This window comes from Cetorhinus maximus, chromosome 17 (genome assembly GCF_964194155.1).
Source record: "Cetorhinus maximus chromosome 17, sCetMax3.hap1.1, whole genome shotgun sequence".
NCBI classification, from domain to species: Eukaryota; Metazoa; Chordata; class Chondrichthyes; order Lamniformes; family Cetorhinidae; genus Cetorhinus; species Cetorhinus maximus.
Window position 1 is genome coordinate 100,852,994 of NC_135895.1, and position 17,353 is coordinate 100,870,346.

A 17,353-nucleotide genomic window follows, 5' to 3' on the forward strand; every position below is an offset into this window, starting at 1 on the left:
CTAAGATAAAAAAGCAACATACTGCAGATGCTGGAAATCTGAAATAAAAACAGAAAATGCTGGCAAAACTCAGCAGGTCTGGCAGCATCCAGTGGAGAGAGAAATAAGAGTTCACATTTTGAGTCCATATGACTTTTCCTCAGAGCTAAAGAGAAGTAGAAATGTGATGTGGTGGATTTTATACTGTTTAAGAGGGAGTGGAGTAGGATAGAAGGTCAGGGATAGGTGACAGCTAAAGAGGGATTGACAAAAATGTCATGGACACAAGACAAAGGGAATGTTAAGGGTAGCGGTAAGGAGTAAAGACGGTGCTGATAGTGGCATGAAGGTAAGATAGCAGAAGGCGTTAATAGCAGAACAAGGATCAGTGCTCTGTGAACGCACAACATAGAAACAAGTGACAGGTGGCCCTGTGGGGGTTTTGGGGAGAAAGCATTAAAAAATGAACAAATAAATAAAAGAATAAAATAATAAACAAATAAAAATTGGTTAAAAGGGCGGTCACAATGGAGCAAAGAGTTCATGGTCTGAAGCTGTTGAACTCAATGTTAAGTCTGGAAGCGCAAACTGGAGGAACAGCACCTCATCTTCCGATTAAGCACTTTACAGCCTTCCAGGCTTAACGTTGAGTTCAACAACTTCAGCCCATGAACTCTCTCCTCTGTCTACACCCCTTTTTAAATCCATTTTTTTTTTGTTTTGTTTTACTCTTTTATTTATTTGTTTTTATATCCTTTTTCTCCAACCCCCCCCAGAGCCCCCTACAGGGCCATCTGTCACTTGTTTCTATGTTGTGCGTTCACAGAGCCCTGATCCTTCTTCTGCTATTAACGCCTTCTGCTATCTTACCTTCATGCCACTATCAGTACCTTCTTTACTCTTTACCACTACCATTAACACGCCCTTTGTCTTGTGTCCATGACATCCTTCTCAATCTCTCCTTAGCTGTCACCTATTCCTGACCTTCTATGCTGCTCCATCCCCTCTTAAACAGTATAAAATCCATCACACCACACTTCTACTTCTCTTTAGCTCTGAAGAAGAGTCATATGGAGTCAAAGCATTAACCCTATTTCTTTCTCCACAGATGCTGCCAGACCTGCTGAGTTTTACCAGCATTTTCTGTTTTTATTTAGCTTCCAACTAACTTGTTTATAGGCTGTGTAGTGCTGTGGCTTTCATACAAAGACTTACTATCCATTAAATGGTGCAATGCAGAAAATTGCTTTCATTTGCTGATACTTCCATCTTTCATTTGGTGAACAATATGAAAGGTAAAAGTTGCCATGCAAACTTAGTTCAATGTTGAAATAAAGTTACAGGTGACAGTTGTCCTTTGCACTGACAGGACAGCTGCTTCCTCATAAAGTGAGCTCTTTGTCCAGAAATTTCCACCCCCGCCTCACCCCCACCCCCCCAGCAGCAGATTCCCCTGCAGCAGGGCCAGTGAGCCATTGAAATCTTCATTCACATCGGTGGGACCAGAAAAACCAACCAGCGTGAGGGGCTGGAAAATTCCAGCCATCAGGCCTGTTGAATAACAGGGGATGAGAAGGAGGCAATTACTGGACTTGAGGAGATTCTCACAAAAAAAGGGAAAATAATTAGCCTGTAACTCCACGAGGTTGGTTTGAATACACTTGCAACTGCCTAAATGGATTAGATGCCAGAATCCTCCTGGTCAGAATTGCCAATTTAGCAAGAGAGACTTGCATTTATACAACGCTTTTCAGGCCACCAAAAGTCTCATAGTGCTTAACATCCATCAAATTACTTTTGAAGTGCAGTCACTGTTGTAATGTCGGAAATGCAGCAGCCAGTTTGCACACAGCAACCTCCCACAGACTGCAGGGTGATAATAAGTGGAAAATCTGTTTTTTGTGTGTTTTCGATTGTGGAATAACTATGGGCGAGGGCACCAGTGATAACTCCGCTGCTCTTCTTTGAACTAGTAACATGGGATCATTAACATCCAACCAAGCAGGCAGATGGAGCCTCGGTTCAATGTCTCATCCAAAAGAAGGCACCTCCAACTGTGCAGTACTCCCTCAGTAATGCACTGGAGTGTCAATTAGGGGAACGATACTGCAAGGCCAGGACCACAGTGAACTTGGCCATTTCACGTAAGGGCCTTATAATTTAGCCAGTGGACAGAAGAAACTTTAATAGCAGCACATCAACTGAAAGTGTAGCAAATTAGCAAAAAACAGCTTCCTCTTGATGTTTACCTATGGGAAGTGGGGGAGCAAGGTGAGGTGGAAAGGGAGAGAAAGACATACAAAAAGTTCAAATAAAATATAGTGGAGGAAATTGATGTGAACCCCTGAGGTAACACTTTATTTTATGAATAATTGGAAAACAATAATTACAAGTAATAAATAGTCATGGAAAATAACTGGAAACAAAAATATAGTTTTGATGATTTTTAATTTGCTGTACTTTTAGTTACTAGATTGCATACTTTAAGCATTCTTTTGGTTCTGGCCTGGGTTACTCATTGGGTCAGTATCCTGGCTTTTCACCTCAGGACCTGAGTTTAAATCAAGAGCAGGCTGCTGGAACAAAATTACTTCTGCCTAGCACCTAAAAGAGTCAGAAGTGGAATAAGTCTGAGCAGCTTCTGCTCGATTCCCAATAGTCTAGGACCCATAATGCACAACTGTACTTAATTCACTAGAATTGGCATGACCAAGGTAACCTTGCTCAAAAATGAAACAGGACAACATGTGTGGGAAATGGCACAAGTCCGGATAGTGGAGCGGGATGTTTACTTTGGGATGTTTACTTTTCTGAGATGGTGGCTAAGGCAATGTTGGGGACAGAGGCAGCTTTATTCTATGTCTAACAATGATCCTCAGAAATTGAAAAGTGTTCCATTCCACAGCTGGCTTCTCTCACCCTGGCTGCTGTAGTATCGCCGTGCAGGTCTGCAACAGGTAGCTGCTGGAAACAAAGCACTGTTGGAAAGACCCCTAATAATCCCACTCTGCCCCAATAAGTGTCTACATGCACAGGACTCCACTTCAAACTGATTACTTATTAAGTGTTTGGAGAACGTAACTGGTGACTTCTGTTTTCTCAAAACATTCCAAAGAACTCTGCAGGACATTTATAAAGTGTTCAGGTAATCCAACAGTATAGCTCAACATTTTAAACTTACTTCACCCCACACCAAAGTTAGACACCACACCACAATTTTATTCATTCCCCCTTCTCACAGATAATACTCCACCCAACCCTTCCAGATGTTATAATCTGCACCTGCCATCAGCATGGAGGTACATTCCCTTCCCCCACCCCAACCCTCACCAGGGATTATACACCATCCTGGAGTTAAACACCATGCCAAGGTTATATACCTCTCTGTGGTTTTACACCACCATGGAGTGATACTCCACATTATTGGTGAATTGGTCTCCTGGAGAGGCATGGATTGCCAACTCTGTTTGGATTTATTCCTGGAAGATTCATCACATAATCTCTTGCCTCCAACCAGTGTAACCCTACGCTTCTACCATTGGTTGCCCAGCACATTCAGGCTTGTGCTGCACTATCTTCACAGAGCAAAGAAAGTGATAAGACACTTTGTTATGGATTGGATCAAGTTTCATTTGGGGTCAAACAAACTTCACATCCCCATCTTCAATATTTTTATAACTAATAACTGAAAGTGTTCAACATAACTGAAGCCATACCCCAAAGATTAATCAACAATTGCTGGAGAATCCTGGGCACTCCCGGAGGGTTGGCAGACAAAAGAGTTTGTGTTGGGGGTCAGGGGTGGTGGGGTAGAGAGAGGACATGATATTGCTGACTTTCGAGCCACATAGGGTTGTGATTCCCAGTTACTTTGCCAGCTCCAATTGCAAAGGGTACATTTGGACTGCCTGTGGGGAAAAAAATAAAAAACCAAAAGTCAACGCATTTAGCAACACAGTGCAGAAATGTAGGGACTGTATACAAGTTGCATTATTATGCCCTCTTAAGTAATTTGGGGTCTTTAGCTTTGGGAAAGCACATCTCACTCAAGAAGTGCTGTAGATTACATGACGGTTGCCTTTCCTTTAACTATTATGGAGTTGTCAAACAAAAACAAGCAAAGTTCATTTTTGAATGAAATCAGAAAACAACGTTATAATTTAAATCACAATATTGTTTACACTCACCATCAAATGCCCCATCGGTTATGGGAGGCCTCAAAGTGCAGTGGTAGACACCACATGCTCCTTCTCCGGGGCCACCTGAGCTTGGGAAAGGCTGCTCAAGAGAGGCAAAAAGCCAGAGTGAGCATCCTAATGGGCCATATCCAGCCTGGCTCTTGGCCCGGCAGAGGAGACCCACCCACCACGAGGTCTCTGGCTCCTCAGCACCCCTACCCCATCCACACAGGGCGACCAAAGATCTGGGACTGAAGTGGAGCCAGGAATTGAGGAGGAACGCCCTCAATTCGGGCTGTAACCTCTGGTCCTTGGCATAAATTAAATACGGACTCATCCAGCGCGCAAAAGTTACCGGCGACCAGGGAGCCCATGAAGTTATGAATGTCTCTCACTTGGAAGCAAACTCGGTCCGATATAAAATGGGCTTTCCTAGACTTTGGAGCATCGGTATCTCCAGCATTAACGGATTCATGTGGGAATATAATGCTTTTTGCTATTAAGGAGATGGTGAACGTTGTAATCGATTGCTTTATGTTCTAAATTTAGAGCCGGTTCCTTTGACATACCCTGTCTACACCTTTTTTTTTTGCTGAACGATTTTCAATTGATTTATTTTCTCGGCACCGGTGGTAAGAGTGAACTGCCATTAATCTGCTTCTGAGGAGGCGACAGAAGGCTTTAGGTGGTGTGGGCTATATTTTATCCCACTGTCTCAGCTGAGAGGTTTTCGATTGGTAAGTTTGACAAATGAAGTTACAGTGACACTTGCGTGAAAATGGACTAATTCTAAAACATTTCCTCATTTTTTTTATATATATAATGCGTTGTGTGATGGAGAATAAAACCAGAGAAACTTTTAGTTTCCAACGTGTAACGCGAAAAGAAACGGCGCCTGAAGTTTAGTTTCATTGCTTGCATTACTATTGAAATCATTGTAAAGCTATTCAATCCGACTGGGAGAAGCACAGCGCGGGTTACTCCAAATATCATTTTCTATTGTTAGGTTTTATCTCCTCCGTCGCATTGTGATGTTTTGCTTATCTGGAAATCCTAACAGCAACACCAGGAAACGGACCCAAGCAACCAGGCTTCAAGCTATTTCCAAGGTGCATCATGCAGAGAGCCCCAGGTCACAGTTACCTGCGATTTGCCGCTGACTATTTAATTTCTCCAGGTTTTTAGTTGAAGTAGCGGTTTAGGCCTTTTAACACGCTGCAAAACACGCAGGGTGCTTCCTATTACCAGGAATGCGCTCTCAAAATCTGAACAATGCTCATTCGAAAGGACTGCAGGTTTCAACCTGATCACCTTTTGAATCCTGCACACAGAAAGCTGCAAAACTATAATTTCTGGAAAAGGTGTTTGGAGGAGACAATGTGAAGTCAGTTGGCTACAACAGGGAAAATCAAACTGGACTTAGTCTTTGGGGGTTTTTTTTTTGTATCATTTCAGATCCATTTCGGAAAGATGACATTATAAATTGTTGTTGTGCTACGTGATATTCCCAAATGTTCCTGCTCTTGCATCCATAAAGCAGTGGAATCCGCCGCTTGATCCCCTGCCTGACACCATGAGAATCAAGTACTGGCACCGCGAGAGACTGTGAAATGTTCAAAACTTGTGTGATAATAGTAGCAAACATTGAATACTGCCGCTTCACTTTGTGTTGTTAAACACTGCCCATTCAAAAGGGTATCCATTAGTGTTGTTCTGCAATTCTTTCGGCGCTGTGTTGTTGCAGGGAAGGACCGTTCATTGTAATTGCGTGAGCATTCGTGTCTACACATCGTCGGGAAACATTGTAATCGGAAGTCTGACTTTTGTTTAAACTTTCTATTTTCAGGTGCTGGCTGACCTATTGCTTAGTTCCAGGATTTTCACATTTTAAAAAAAAATTAAAACATCTGGCCTTTCTCCATACAAATTGTTTATGAAAGATGTTGGACAACTGTATCCCAATTAGGCATGGTTTGGTACAAAGTGTGACAACTAGTTTAGTCTCCAAATGCAAGGTCACACTGAATCATCTAACTGGTGGCGCTTCGCCAATTTGAAATGCAGTTGATCCCTTGGACGAAAATGGACTGGATTCAAAAATTAACACCGAAATCCTTATTTCTAATGTTTAATGTAACGGAGACTACACGATAACGGTCCGTTTCCGATCCCGCCCTGCCCGTTAACGGGTTAACTGCAACGTTCCCTGTGCTTGATGAATTAATGAATGACGATCTTTAATCTGGACCGCGATCTTGGTTTCCCACCAGTAGCATTTCGGTTTGCGTAAGTTTTTCTTTTGACAGATTGGTAGTGTTCTAGCTGGGTTTTATGTTCGTTACAAAATACAAGCAGGAAGTGTTTTGTGTGTGGATATCTGAGCTGACAAATGAACTTTGTATTAGGACTATGGATACATAAAGCGCACCGCCACCCAACATGGGCTTGGTGCCTTACACAGCTTCTCCCTTGTCCCTGGTAATGTGTTCGTACCTTTTAAAAGCAAAATTGCACAGCCCTTGGAGTTCCTATTGTTTTTTAAAAAAATTATTATTTCCAGGTTCTTCCTTTTCTCTACTTAAGAGATTTACAATTTGCTCCTTTTATGTTAACCACTGTATAACATCGGCACAGTCGCAAGCCAGGAGAAATCGCCCGGGTGGTACTCTCAAGTAAGGTTTACATTCTGTAATGAATACATGGGCAATCTCCTCAATACAGTCAGTCTCCATGGGTGCTGGTGTCCCATTGTTTTGTTTCAAGTTCGGAGGACAGATACCAATATTTTGAGAGAACGAAAAAAAAACAATGTCGTAGATAGTAGTTCCAATAAATTAATCGGTCGTTTGTACAGGAAGGTAACAATTTATTCAAAACATATGTTAATTCAGTCCGTGTGCTATCTTGTATATCAAAAAAAATCCCACTTCGAGAGAGAAAAAAATCATTTGTTGCATTAAGCAAGCGAACTCGTTCAATACTGAAAGCTGTTTATTACAATTAACATCAACCAATGAAAATGTATACATCACCCAAAGAACAGTACTGACAATATTACATCCGACCCTTTGATATTTAAAAGAATTTAGAGAAAAGTATTATAATAGCATGCACAATGTTTCTCAATTTTGTTTTACAACCAGAAACACCAAAATGTTGCCTGTGGGCTTGAAGGACTTGCGAATTTAGACTCAAAATACCTTACATCGATAATCCCTGTTATAGGAATGTCGCTTATAATCATCATATCCAAGTCTCCACATTACAAATGGATATCAAATTAATTATACACTTAGAATTGTAGAATACAGACAAAGCCTTTGCGTTTGATGTCCGAAAAAAACTGTTAATTTATTGGTCAGCTTGGCTGTGCGATGGAAATCAGATTGGCCTGTCCTAACCACATCCTAATTCTTTCAAATTCAGTCCAGCGCATACTTTATGTTTTCTCTACATGTATGTCCACTGACAGCTTAAAAGTAAAAGAAATACAACACGTTGCGTCCTACATTAGCTTAAACATTCAAGCAAATGACATTTTGGAGGCTTATTGTAATTATGTATCTGAGTAAAGTTTTAGGATATTTAATTGTGTGTTAATATAGTCTTTGTCTTCACTGCTGTTGAATTCCGATCAACCTTTCCCCTTCTTAAAATACCTAGGGAATTTTCAAACGTCGGGAAGTGTGGCTGTAATGCCCCAAGATTTGTTCTCCCTGAAAGAAATCATAGTAACAGTTCATTAAACTACAGAGCAACCTGTCCTTTCGGGGTCTTTTTGTTATGTTTGTTTAACAAGGAAAATACTTCTAACGTTTCGTGAAAAACTATTTTGAAAGGTAAATTTTCATTGTTTGGATGTTGACTATTTGGCTTTAGTCTTCCCTGAATTTATAGAACTTCTGACGGTTTATATTCCCCCCTTTTAAAAAAAAATGACAACTTGTGGTGTCCCTATCCCTACTTGAGAGCGAATATTTAAACTCTAAGCCGTTTTAGGAATCTCTCGTCCACAACCTGACCTTCCTTGAACATTTTCTTCCTGATGATATACAGTCGTGTTTCATTTGCCATTTTAAAACACAATTGTTTCCCTATGTTTTTTGTCCCTGAAATATCTTTCATTTATTTTAAGCGGGCATTCTAGAGTCGTAAATAGACACTTGAAAAAATAGAGATCGTTGCAAAGCAATGCTGGTATAAACATACAATCTATAACTCCTGAAAGAAGTCCCGTGTTCGCGCTTTTATGTGTTGTGTATTTATTTCAGGCACTTTTCATTACATTAGTGCTTTTAGCTTGAACTGATAAAATGTTTAGATCCTGATTTATTCAGTTTTTTTTAATAAAAGGTGTTATGTCACTACGTCTACCCTTTTTTTGTATTATTACCGCATTTTTCTGGTTTCAAACGAGTTTTACATCGTTTTGGTATTTCGTCCATAGGTAATGCACATAGACACAGCATGAGGAACTTATTTGATATCGTATTATAAGCGCCGAATGAAAGAAGGCTAAACTGAAAACGATCAAACAAACTGCTTTAATCACACAATTTTAATAAGATATCACAAACGTTTGGTCCATAAATATTAATGGGGAGAACGCGCCTGTACAATGGTTTCATTTTAAAACAAAGTAACATCAACAATCTCATCAAACCACTTACTGTACTAATTATAAACACGAAGTTCAACAGAAGGACCTCGAATGTACTTAACATCTGGAATACCAACTACTCTAGTGAGACAGTGTCCATGGTTGCCTTCGAGGACAAGTCCAAACGCCTTCCTCTTTTTTTTAAAAAAAAAACAGTTTTCCCATTAAAAAGTTATCAGAAAAGGAGGTAACAATACAAAACTTGTGAGGTGTCAGAAGGGCATTGATTTTTTTTTTCCAAACAAGGGAACACGAATCTACACCACGTCACAGACTTTCTTCAGATATATCATAAGGCACATGATAAAGCTGTGATGGATCTGACTTCAGAAAAGTAGACCCAGTACCATGTTTCGTTCTGCCAAAGAACGATAGTTTTTTAAAATATTGGCGAGTTTTATTTAGTATTGTTGGTACCAGTACATATGACAACGCGTAGCCTGAACAGATGTTCACTGGTGAATGCGCATGAAATTAGCTCTACCAAAAACTTAATTTGTCTTTTGACTCCCTCTCCCTAAAGACAACCCTGCAGTTTGTAGAGACAGTAATAATATGGTGGGGTAAGTTTAGCAGAAGTAAAAAAAAAATGTATGTTTACATGACCAGTGTCGAGGAAAACTGAAGTGTAAGATTAACGGAGCTTTAAACTTTTTAATCTGGAAGTTTTTAGGAAAAAAATATCACTGGAAGCTGGAATTATATTCGAGCATGCGCAGTCACCACTGCACAGTCCATTGACATTTAATTTTGTAAACTGCTCTTTTTTCTACTGCTGTAAACTAGAATTCGTCAATAAACAAAAAATATATATTCATATCAGTTATTTAACAAAATCATCCTACACAACAACAGGATTTGTTTTATTTTTGTCCTTTTTTTTTAATATACTTCCCAGGGATTTTTTTTTTTTTGTTTGTTTTGTTTTGTTTTTTGTTCTGTTGTAAAGGAATCTGCTAAAAATGTTAGAAAAGGTTCGTTAAGGTAGTTTGTGACGGACTCCCGGATTCGTGCACGTCCAGGTTAGTGGTCACAGACGTCACTACTGACAGAGTGGGATTGGTCAAGTCTGTTAAAGTGGTCGAAGTGCTGCTTGGACTTAGAGCGGCGCCGGACCTGTCGGCTGGGGGCGGGGCGGGAAGTGCTGTGCCATCAGGTTTATCAACACCCCCATTCTCCTGTCGCAAAAGGTTCCTTCTGAATTTGGCTCTTGCGTTTTGAAACCAAACCTGCAAACCAATCCCATGTAATCTTTTTACCGATTATTTGATCCTTTTATCTAATCACAAACCACAAATCATCGATATAGATATATAGATATAGATATATATATAGATATATAAAGATAAAATGATTTTAAACAGCTAATACTATGCAGAATTAAATAGACCAGCATTAAATGGATTGGGGAATGCTGATTGTGACAATGCAAACAGAAACTGGTTACATTTAATACCATTGACTTCCCTGCACAATACTCAGAACACCGCACACAAACAAAACTGCTTATTTAACGAGTTATCAACTAAAATGATTAAAACGTAAGATGAGTTTATTCAAGTCGTATGTTGCATCCACTAAAAGCATCATGGTAATTATGGTGTGCACCAGGGTGGTGTAGGTTTTGGAGGAGTGTTTACTCTGCTAACCTGTTTCTCCCGGTTTTTCATCCCATTAAGTATTAAAACAACACAATAGAACATTAAATCAATGATAGAGTTCATTCAGGCAATGAAACGTCAGACAATATCTCCCTGTGCTTAGCTGCTGTACTTGACTGGATGGTTTTCCCCATCCAGTAACAGTGAAGATCATTTCAGCCTCTGCCCCCCCACTGTACGGGTTGACCATTTTATAATGCATTGGATGTAACTGGCTATTTAAAATCAAGACTCAATTTTGAGGTTTTATTTTGGGGATGCGCTGATTAAAGTTGTATTTTTGCCCTGAATGTTAACGAGTTTGAAAAATTGTCATTTTAGGACATTTTCATGTGGTTAATATTTGTTCTGAATCGTGTATTTATTGGCAAAGTAGTGTGCAGTATGTCTTCTCTTCATGTTCAGTTAGATAAATATAAAATGTGATCCATTCGGTGATCAGGTAAGATGCTTACGAGTGTTCAAGCTGCCACATAAACATCATGTCACTAATCTAACGTGTATGGTATCTGAGTGGATGAAACATAGACAGTGACTCTCCACTGTAAACCCTCGTGGTATACCACCCCTTAAACTCTTTTCAGCTCTTGGTTTAACTCATTTGGCTCGACCAGACTCTACGATGTCCAAGTGTCAGTGTTTCGGAATGAAAATGTTAAGAGTTTTCCGATTGATAAATCATAGAGCATTAAAAGGAGGTGGGGGTGGGAGGGGGTGGGGGGGTGAATCAGAGGGTTTACAGTGCATAACATTCTCTAGATAAATACGAACTCTCTTACCTGCAAAACTCTTTTGGTGAGCCCAGTTTTTTGAGCAAGCTGTTTTAAATCTTTCGCATCTGGGTTATGATTTATGGCGAAGTAGGATTTCATGGTGCGAAGCTGGTGGTGTTTGAAGGATGTGCGCATGCGCTTGGTTTTCTGGGTTGGCGGGTATGACTGCTGCTCCCTTTCCAAATGGTCCGCGTCGTTTTCATTGCACCCTAGGATTTACAAATAGAACCGTGCTGTTTATTAATTACCTCTCACACCGGGCAACAGGATTCCCCCTTCACTGCTCATCTTCACATTCTGTCCTTTACTCCTCTTCACTAGAGGGCGCTAAACTCTTATCCCTGCAATTTGTGTTTCAATACATCAAATTGCTCTCCATGTCAATTAGATGAGGGGGGGTTCTGTTGACTGCACAATATTTGAAATTCCTTATTAACGCCGCCTTCAACTATTCCCATAGAAACGATTACCAGCTCCCAGGAATTTCAACTCAAACTTTTTAAAAGCCCTCCTCAAAATATTATGTTACAAATAGTTTGCAAACAAAAAAAGCATTGGCCTTTGTGTTTGGGTTCAGTAACATATTTGATACCAAACCCATGGGACGAATCGATTTCGGTGAGTATATCTGCCGCTTTTAATTTTAACTCAGTGCGACCGTCAGAAGTAAAAAGTTTTGCAAATGCTGTCCCAATTATTATACACTAATTCCCACAATTGCCATGGATCACTATTACCTACGGGTACACTTCTCAGTCTGGATAACCGTTCAGAAATCTCAATCGTAAATGCAAGATTTTTTTTTTTAGAAACCGAAGGCCTCTTTTCTGCCCATTATGCTGTTATGCTCAAGAAAGACAACGAAACATTATTCTTAATGTACACCATTCGTGGTTTAAGAGAGTAAACACGATCTCACATTTCTTTGTACCATTGTAAAATGATTATGTGGAATTATTGAATGATTCGTGGCGTTTTGTGCGAAGGCTTGTATTACGTGCCGTTATCTAATTTTACAATAAAATTAACAGACATTCCAGCTGACAGCGATCCACCCGAATCATGTCAACACAAAATTAATCTGCACATTTTCGGTTGTACACTTTCTAAAATACGATATTTGCGAGACGAACTTTCTGGCTGGCGAAATGCTGCAGTGTTTTAAAGTAATAATTCTGGTATCCAAACCGACTGAGATTCCCTTTCGTGGGGCGGGTGCAGAATATGTATACTATTGTACCCAGTGAAAGACTGCAGGCTAGACAATCTACACATTTTCTAAGTTTACTCGGGATTATTGAATATCATATATGAATCCCATTCCATGCCCTGACAACTCATTTCTAGCCAAGGGATACAGCCTGAAGTTATGGGTAAATTTAAACAAATTCCGGTTACAGCTGCGTGAATTAGCATGGACGACTTCAGGTTCACAATCTGATCGCATTAAAAACACCCCAGTCAACAGTAACCATGACATAAAGAATACCAACTAACAATGCGATTCCATTGTTGGTATTTGTTAAAATTGTCATTTTCACGCGAAGCGAAGACAATATTTTTTTCATAGACTTTTAGCACTAAATGTATAAACATATTTAAGGTTTGATAGGTTAATTTTCGTTGGTCCTAAAGTGAAAACCGAAGACTACTTGGACACACCAATGAATATATACAGTATGTTAGTTCAAGGTGGATTTACGGTGGGTTTTGAGCGCGTAAGCGGTGATTTATGCGTGACTGGAAACCAGGGATTCCTATGTCACGTCTAATTAACACAAAACAATTAACCTCCAGATTACGTGATTCTTCTTCCATTCATTTGAACAGCAGAATCTCGAATGCGCGCCAAACCGCTTTGAGGAAAAATCGCAATTAAGAAACAACTACAAAGCATTTATTTTTTTTTTCCGAAAAATAGTTTGAAATCATGTTGACTTAATTTTTGGAAAAAAAAAATCGAAATCTACAGAATGTTTTTCTGAGCCACGAAATACAGGAAGTTAGCCTGTAGGACAGCGCGATTAGTCCAATTAAAACGCTTAAAAGGTTTACCAGGAAGAAACTCCTGTGGATAACTTGTTAGAATATTTTGCATTAGGCCTTGGTACGATGCAGCCGACAGGAACCAAGCAATTCTGAGCCTTAGTTTATATGTTTTTGCAGCATTATTTAGGTCCGAGGTTAGTGGGCCTTTGAAACAACATGGGGTGATTTGCAAAAAATCATCCTGAATATCATTTCGGATCAGTGTTGGTGGAATTTTAAACGTTAAAAAAAAAGCTTTCAAAATGTTGCTGCATTATGGACACATTGGCCAACAGTTGGCCTTTTGCTTATATTTCAACTTGCAGCCCTGAAGTCTTCGCTGCACAGGTTGTTGCTCTTTACATGTCACTTTCCGGACCAATGTTATTATTTATTTTTTTCCCCCACCTGGAGTGTAAGTTGGGATATCAACTCCGAGGGCAGGGCTCTTCCTTTTCCTGGGACGTCCCTTCTGTACAGCGCCTGTTCCGTTGAAGTAAGGCAAACCGAGTCCCGCACTCTTTGCAGCCAGCTCCGTGTAGTTCAGTTGCGTGTGATAGTCTCCCTGCATCAGGGACTCGAAGTGAACTCTGCAGTAAACCAAGTTATCTTTCATGCCAAAATGATCGCCTGTGGTTAGTGTTTTGTTGCAAGTCGTACACGTGAAACAGCTCAAGTGATACACTGAGTCCCTGGCTCGCATAACCATTTCAGAGGCGGATATTCCGAGGTGGCAGCGGGAACAGCGTTGGACAGAAAACCTCCTGCGAAAAACACAGGGCACAGTGTTTAGAAACAGACGCACGTTTATATATGCGACAGGACGAAAAACACAATCGTCAACAAAATCACTGTTAAAGGACAACAATCAATTGCACTGATCTATTAATATTTAATAGCGGGTTGCAACTTTTCGCAGCTAAACAACATGGGCCACATCGCCTACATCACGTGAACTCGTGCACACCCTACAGAACTTTAGTTTCACGATCAGTGGTAAATTCTGTTACATATACATCTTACACCATGTGAAAAGGATGTAATCTGTAAGGGGTTTGAATATCAAATTGACCAATTGCCAACTAAGCATGTTAACGTGCCATGGAACTTGAAGCTTTCTCTCCTCACTACAGTCGGAGAGGCCACATATCTTCACATCCATCCGAACGCTAGTAAATGAGCAGAAGCGACCGAACTCCCTGATCCTGCCGGGCAAATATCATTTAGATGTGCGGCCAACACTGGCTGATCTCTTCATTTTCAAGTAATTAATAATCACATTTTATGAACCAATGATATGGCAAAATTGGCCTCAGGACTTTCCGTGGTCAGTGGGCTGATTTGGTAGTCACACTGTGTTAAGGACTCAGTGCTGTCTGTTACCGTTTGTCACTCTGCTGTAGCAGTTTGGGGGAGGGGGCGAGATCTGGTTGATTTCGAGGACGTTCACCCTCAGACGAAACAACACATTAGCAAACGTGCAGGAATGGATATTCTGGTTACATAATAATAAGCAAAAGAGCAGAGTTACAGTTTAAATCTCTGCATCCTTCCCCAGGCCGACAGGGAACTATGCAACAAAGAACCAAAGAAAAAGCCACAGTTTCCCTATAAAAGCACCGCAACCATTTCACGTCTGTTTTAACGGCGATTCGGAATTATTCCCACAGTCTTAACAGATGAAGGGCCCAACTTGTGCTTCGGTTTCAATGTGAAGGGATAACTGAATGGCCGTATGTAAAACTGAACGGATTGAGGTGGTAGCAGATCGTTGGAAAATAAATACGCCTCAGCTGCAGCACAGATAAAATACGACACTAATGTGATCACTAATATAAGTCGTGCGTTAATAATATTTACGTGCGCACGAGTAGCAGGGGAAAATTGCACGGCTTTTTTATCCGAACCTGAACCAGGCGTGTGGCTGTGATTACCTGTAGTAATCCTCCTTACAGTAAATGCTGCCATCCTTAGCGAAACAAGTTAATTCTGACTCCAGAGCGAGTTTACATTCACAGCACTTGAGACACCTTAGGTGCCACTGTTTGTCTACAGCCAGCAGGTAATATCTATCTGCTATCTTACCACCGCAGCCAGCGCACAAGGCGGGTTTATCCGAGTTCATAGAAGGCATGGTCTGCAAACAGAGTTTTAACAAACAACCGGTGAATGTCAAGTTAAAAGGTCGCCATGATCAAATGCATATACACAGGTTGCACAAGGCTAATAAACAGGAAAGGGAAACAAGCGCGTTCGCTTCGCACAAAACAAAATACTTTAAGCGTTCTGCAGGTCAGGATTTTTTTTTGTGTGTATCGTTTGCTGGACCCGATTAACAGCTTCTCGCAGCCCACCCTTCCCCTCTGCTCCCGGAACAGTTCAGAATCCAAAGTGATCAGATTTCACAAATGAGGAGCAAGTTAAAGTCGCTCTGCCGAACAATTAGTAAAAATAAATCTAACGCGCGCTCATTTGTCTAAAGCGTGGAGTTCCTTTTGCTAAAAGGGTTGCTAAATAATCGCCCTGTAAACGCAATTTCCCTTTCGCGATTCCCAAATGTGAAATCTGGACATTTATTGGTATTTAATTCATTGGCTACAGTGTTGTTGTCAGCCCGAGGAGCGGGTCAAGTGACGGCAGGGAAGCGGGGACCATGGAGCAATTCACTCCATTGGTTCTAATTTTTAAAATGTGTTTCGCGTAATGTTTTAATTTCGCGTGTGCAGTTAAATGCAGCAGAGTAAACCGGCGGGCAAGACCCAAATCTCTTTTGGTCAGAGCGATGGGTTAAAAATCACGCCGTCGTCTATTCAGTGTAACGGAGATATTTCTGTGAACAAAATAAAAGCTGAACCGAATCTCTCAACATCTGCTGCGCGAGAACTGGTCAGGGTTAAGGAAGGAAGTTAACTGTGTGTGTGTGTGTGTGTGTGTGTGGCAGAAGTATTTTGTTGTTTTGTTTTGTTTTCGCTCTTACCGTTTCCCTTCCGTTCATCTGCACTCCTTTGGCGAGCCGGGAATCTGTCTTGGATCTCCTTTGCATTTCCTCCATGATTCCCTGTATCTCGCCCCCAGAGATTCCGTGGAAAAGCATTGCTGATTGACGGAAAGTACACGTGTCTTCCTCGGACCTGGCTCTTAGTACTTCCATACAGACCCCAGCTTAAACCATGGAACACACTGCCACAAGACAATTAGAGAAGAGAGAGAAGAGAGAGAGAGAGAGAAAAATAAAGTGCTAATCTCTTATGGGGAAAATACAACACAGTTCTTCAGTGCGCGGGGCAAACGGGCATTACTCGCTGCTGCTGGGGACCATGCAGTACCAAGGCTTTTGAGAGAGGGAATCCCTGCAGATTAGTTCGAAATAATGGGTAAACAATGATGTTAGGGTGATTTTAGCAGTATTCCCTCGACTCCTTAGCTCGAAGTCCCTACTGATCCGATTGGAGCTTGCTGGCGGGAGCACACAGTTTTGCCGATTTGTTGCAGCCTCTCGCCAGGGCACAGTTGGATAATTTGGTAGGAGGAGTTCGATAGACTGCCACCTAATCCTTTTCATTACAAAGGCCTGTCATACGCTTTTCATTGGCTATTGACGGACGGTCAATGACAGCTCCGGGCGGATTCGATTTTCCAGTGTGGTTAGTTTATGCCACTTTCCGATTGGGCAAAGTGAGAAATGTGAGCTTCCTTTATCTCTCTCCCAAAGCAACAGGTATTCTTCAATAGGATAATGCATTTTCAATTAGGAGCGCGCAGCAAAAAAAAACTTTGCTTTGTACAAATACAAATTAACCTGCACAGGAAAATATCAGTCTACATGCAAATGAGGGCAGTTGTTCCCTACAACGGACCGTGGATGATATTACAACCTTTCCTGCAAAATAGTCGCTACATTTTGGGGAAAAAAAATGTAGATCAGATCTCGTTGAGTTGTTGATTTTTTTAAACAATCTTTCGATAAGTCTAGTAATACATTTTGGGTAGTCTAGAAAGAGAATGAATGGTCTTTGCTTGTGGAAGCAGCTTTTCTTTCCCCACAGACCACTCACCACCGCCCCCCCACCCCCT

General features: G+C 40.9%; 1 protein-coding gene across 2 annotated transcripts; it reads right to left on the reverse strand.

Annotated features, from left to right (window-relative positions):
* Positions 1-7,135: 7,135 nt before the first annotated feature.
* lhx9 (LIM homeobox 9) lies at positions 7,136-16,776 on the reverse strand. 2 transcript variants are annotated; one of them, XM_078561873.1, is made up of 5 exons: positions 16,257-16,773; positions 15,214-15,416; positions 13,688-14,043; positions 11,258-11,460; positions 7,136-7,873 (listed from the first exon to the last, which is right to left on the reverse strand). In XM_078561873.1, the coding sequence occupies exons 1-5, from the start codon at positions 16,428-16,430 to the stop codon at positions 7,817-7,819; spliced, it is 993 nt and encodes a 330-aa protein (XP_078417999.1). In that variant the 5' UTR covers positions 16,431-16,773; the 3' UTR covers positions 7,136-7,816. The 2 variants fall into 2 exon arrangements, with proteins under 2 accessions (XP_078417999.1, XP_078418000.1); XM_078561874.1 differs by lacking the exon at positions 7,136-7,873 and adding an exon at positions 9,149-10,046 and having other exon boundaries at positions 16,257-16,776.
* Between the last annotated feature and the right edge of the window lie 577 nt (positions 16,777-17,353).

Bases quoted from the DNA above. Each gene is read 5' to 3' on its own strand.
- lhx9 (XM_078561874.1), bottom strand. From the start codon at position 16,430: ATGGAAGTACTAAGAGCCAGGTCCGAGGAAGACACGTGTACTTTCCGT. The intron at 15,417-16,256 runs GTAAGAGCGAAA...CTCTGTTTGCAG, and splicing joins AGATGAACGGAAGGGAAACG to ACCATGCCTTCTATGAACTC. The intron at 11,461-13,687 runs GTGGGGGAAAAA...TGTAAATCCTAG, and splicing joins TATCCCAACTTACACTCCAG to GGTGCAATGAAAACGACGCG.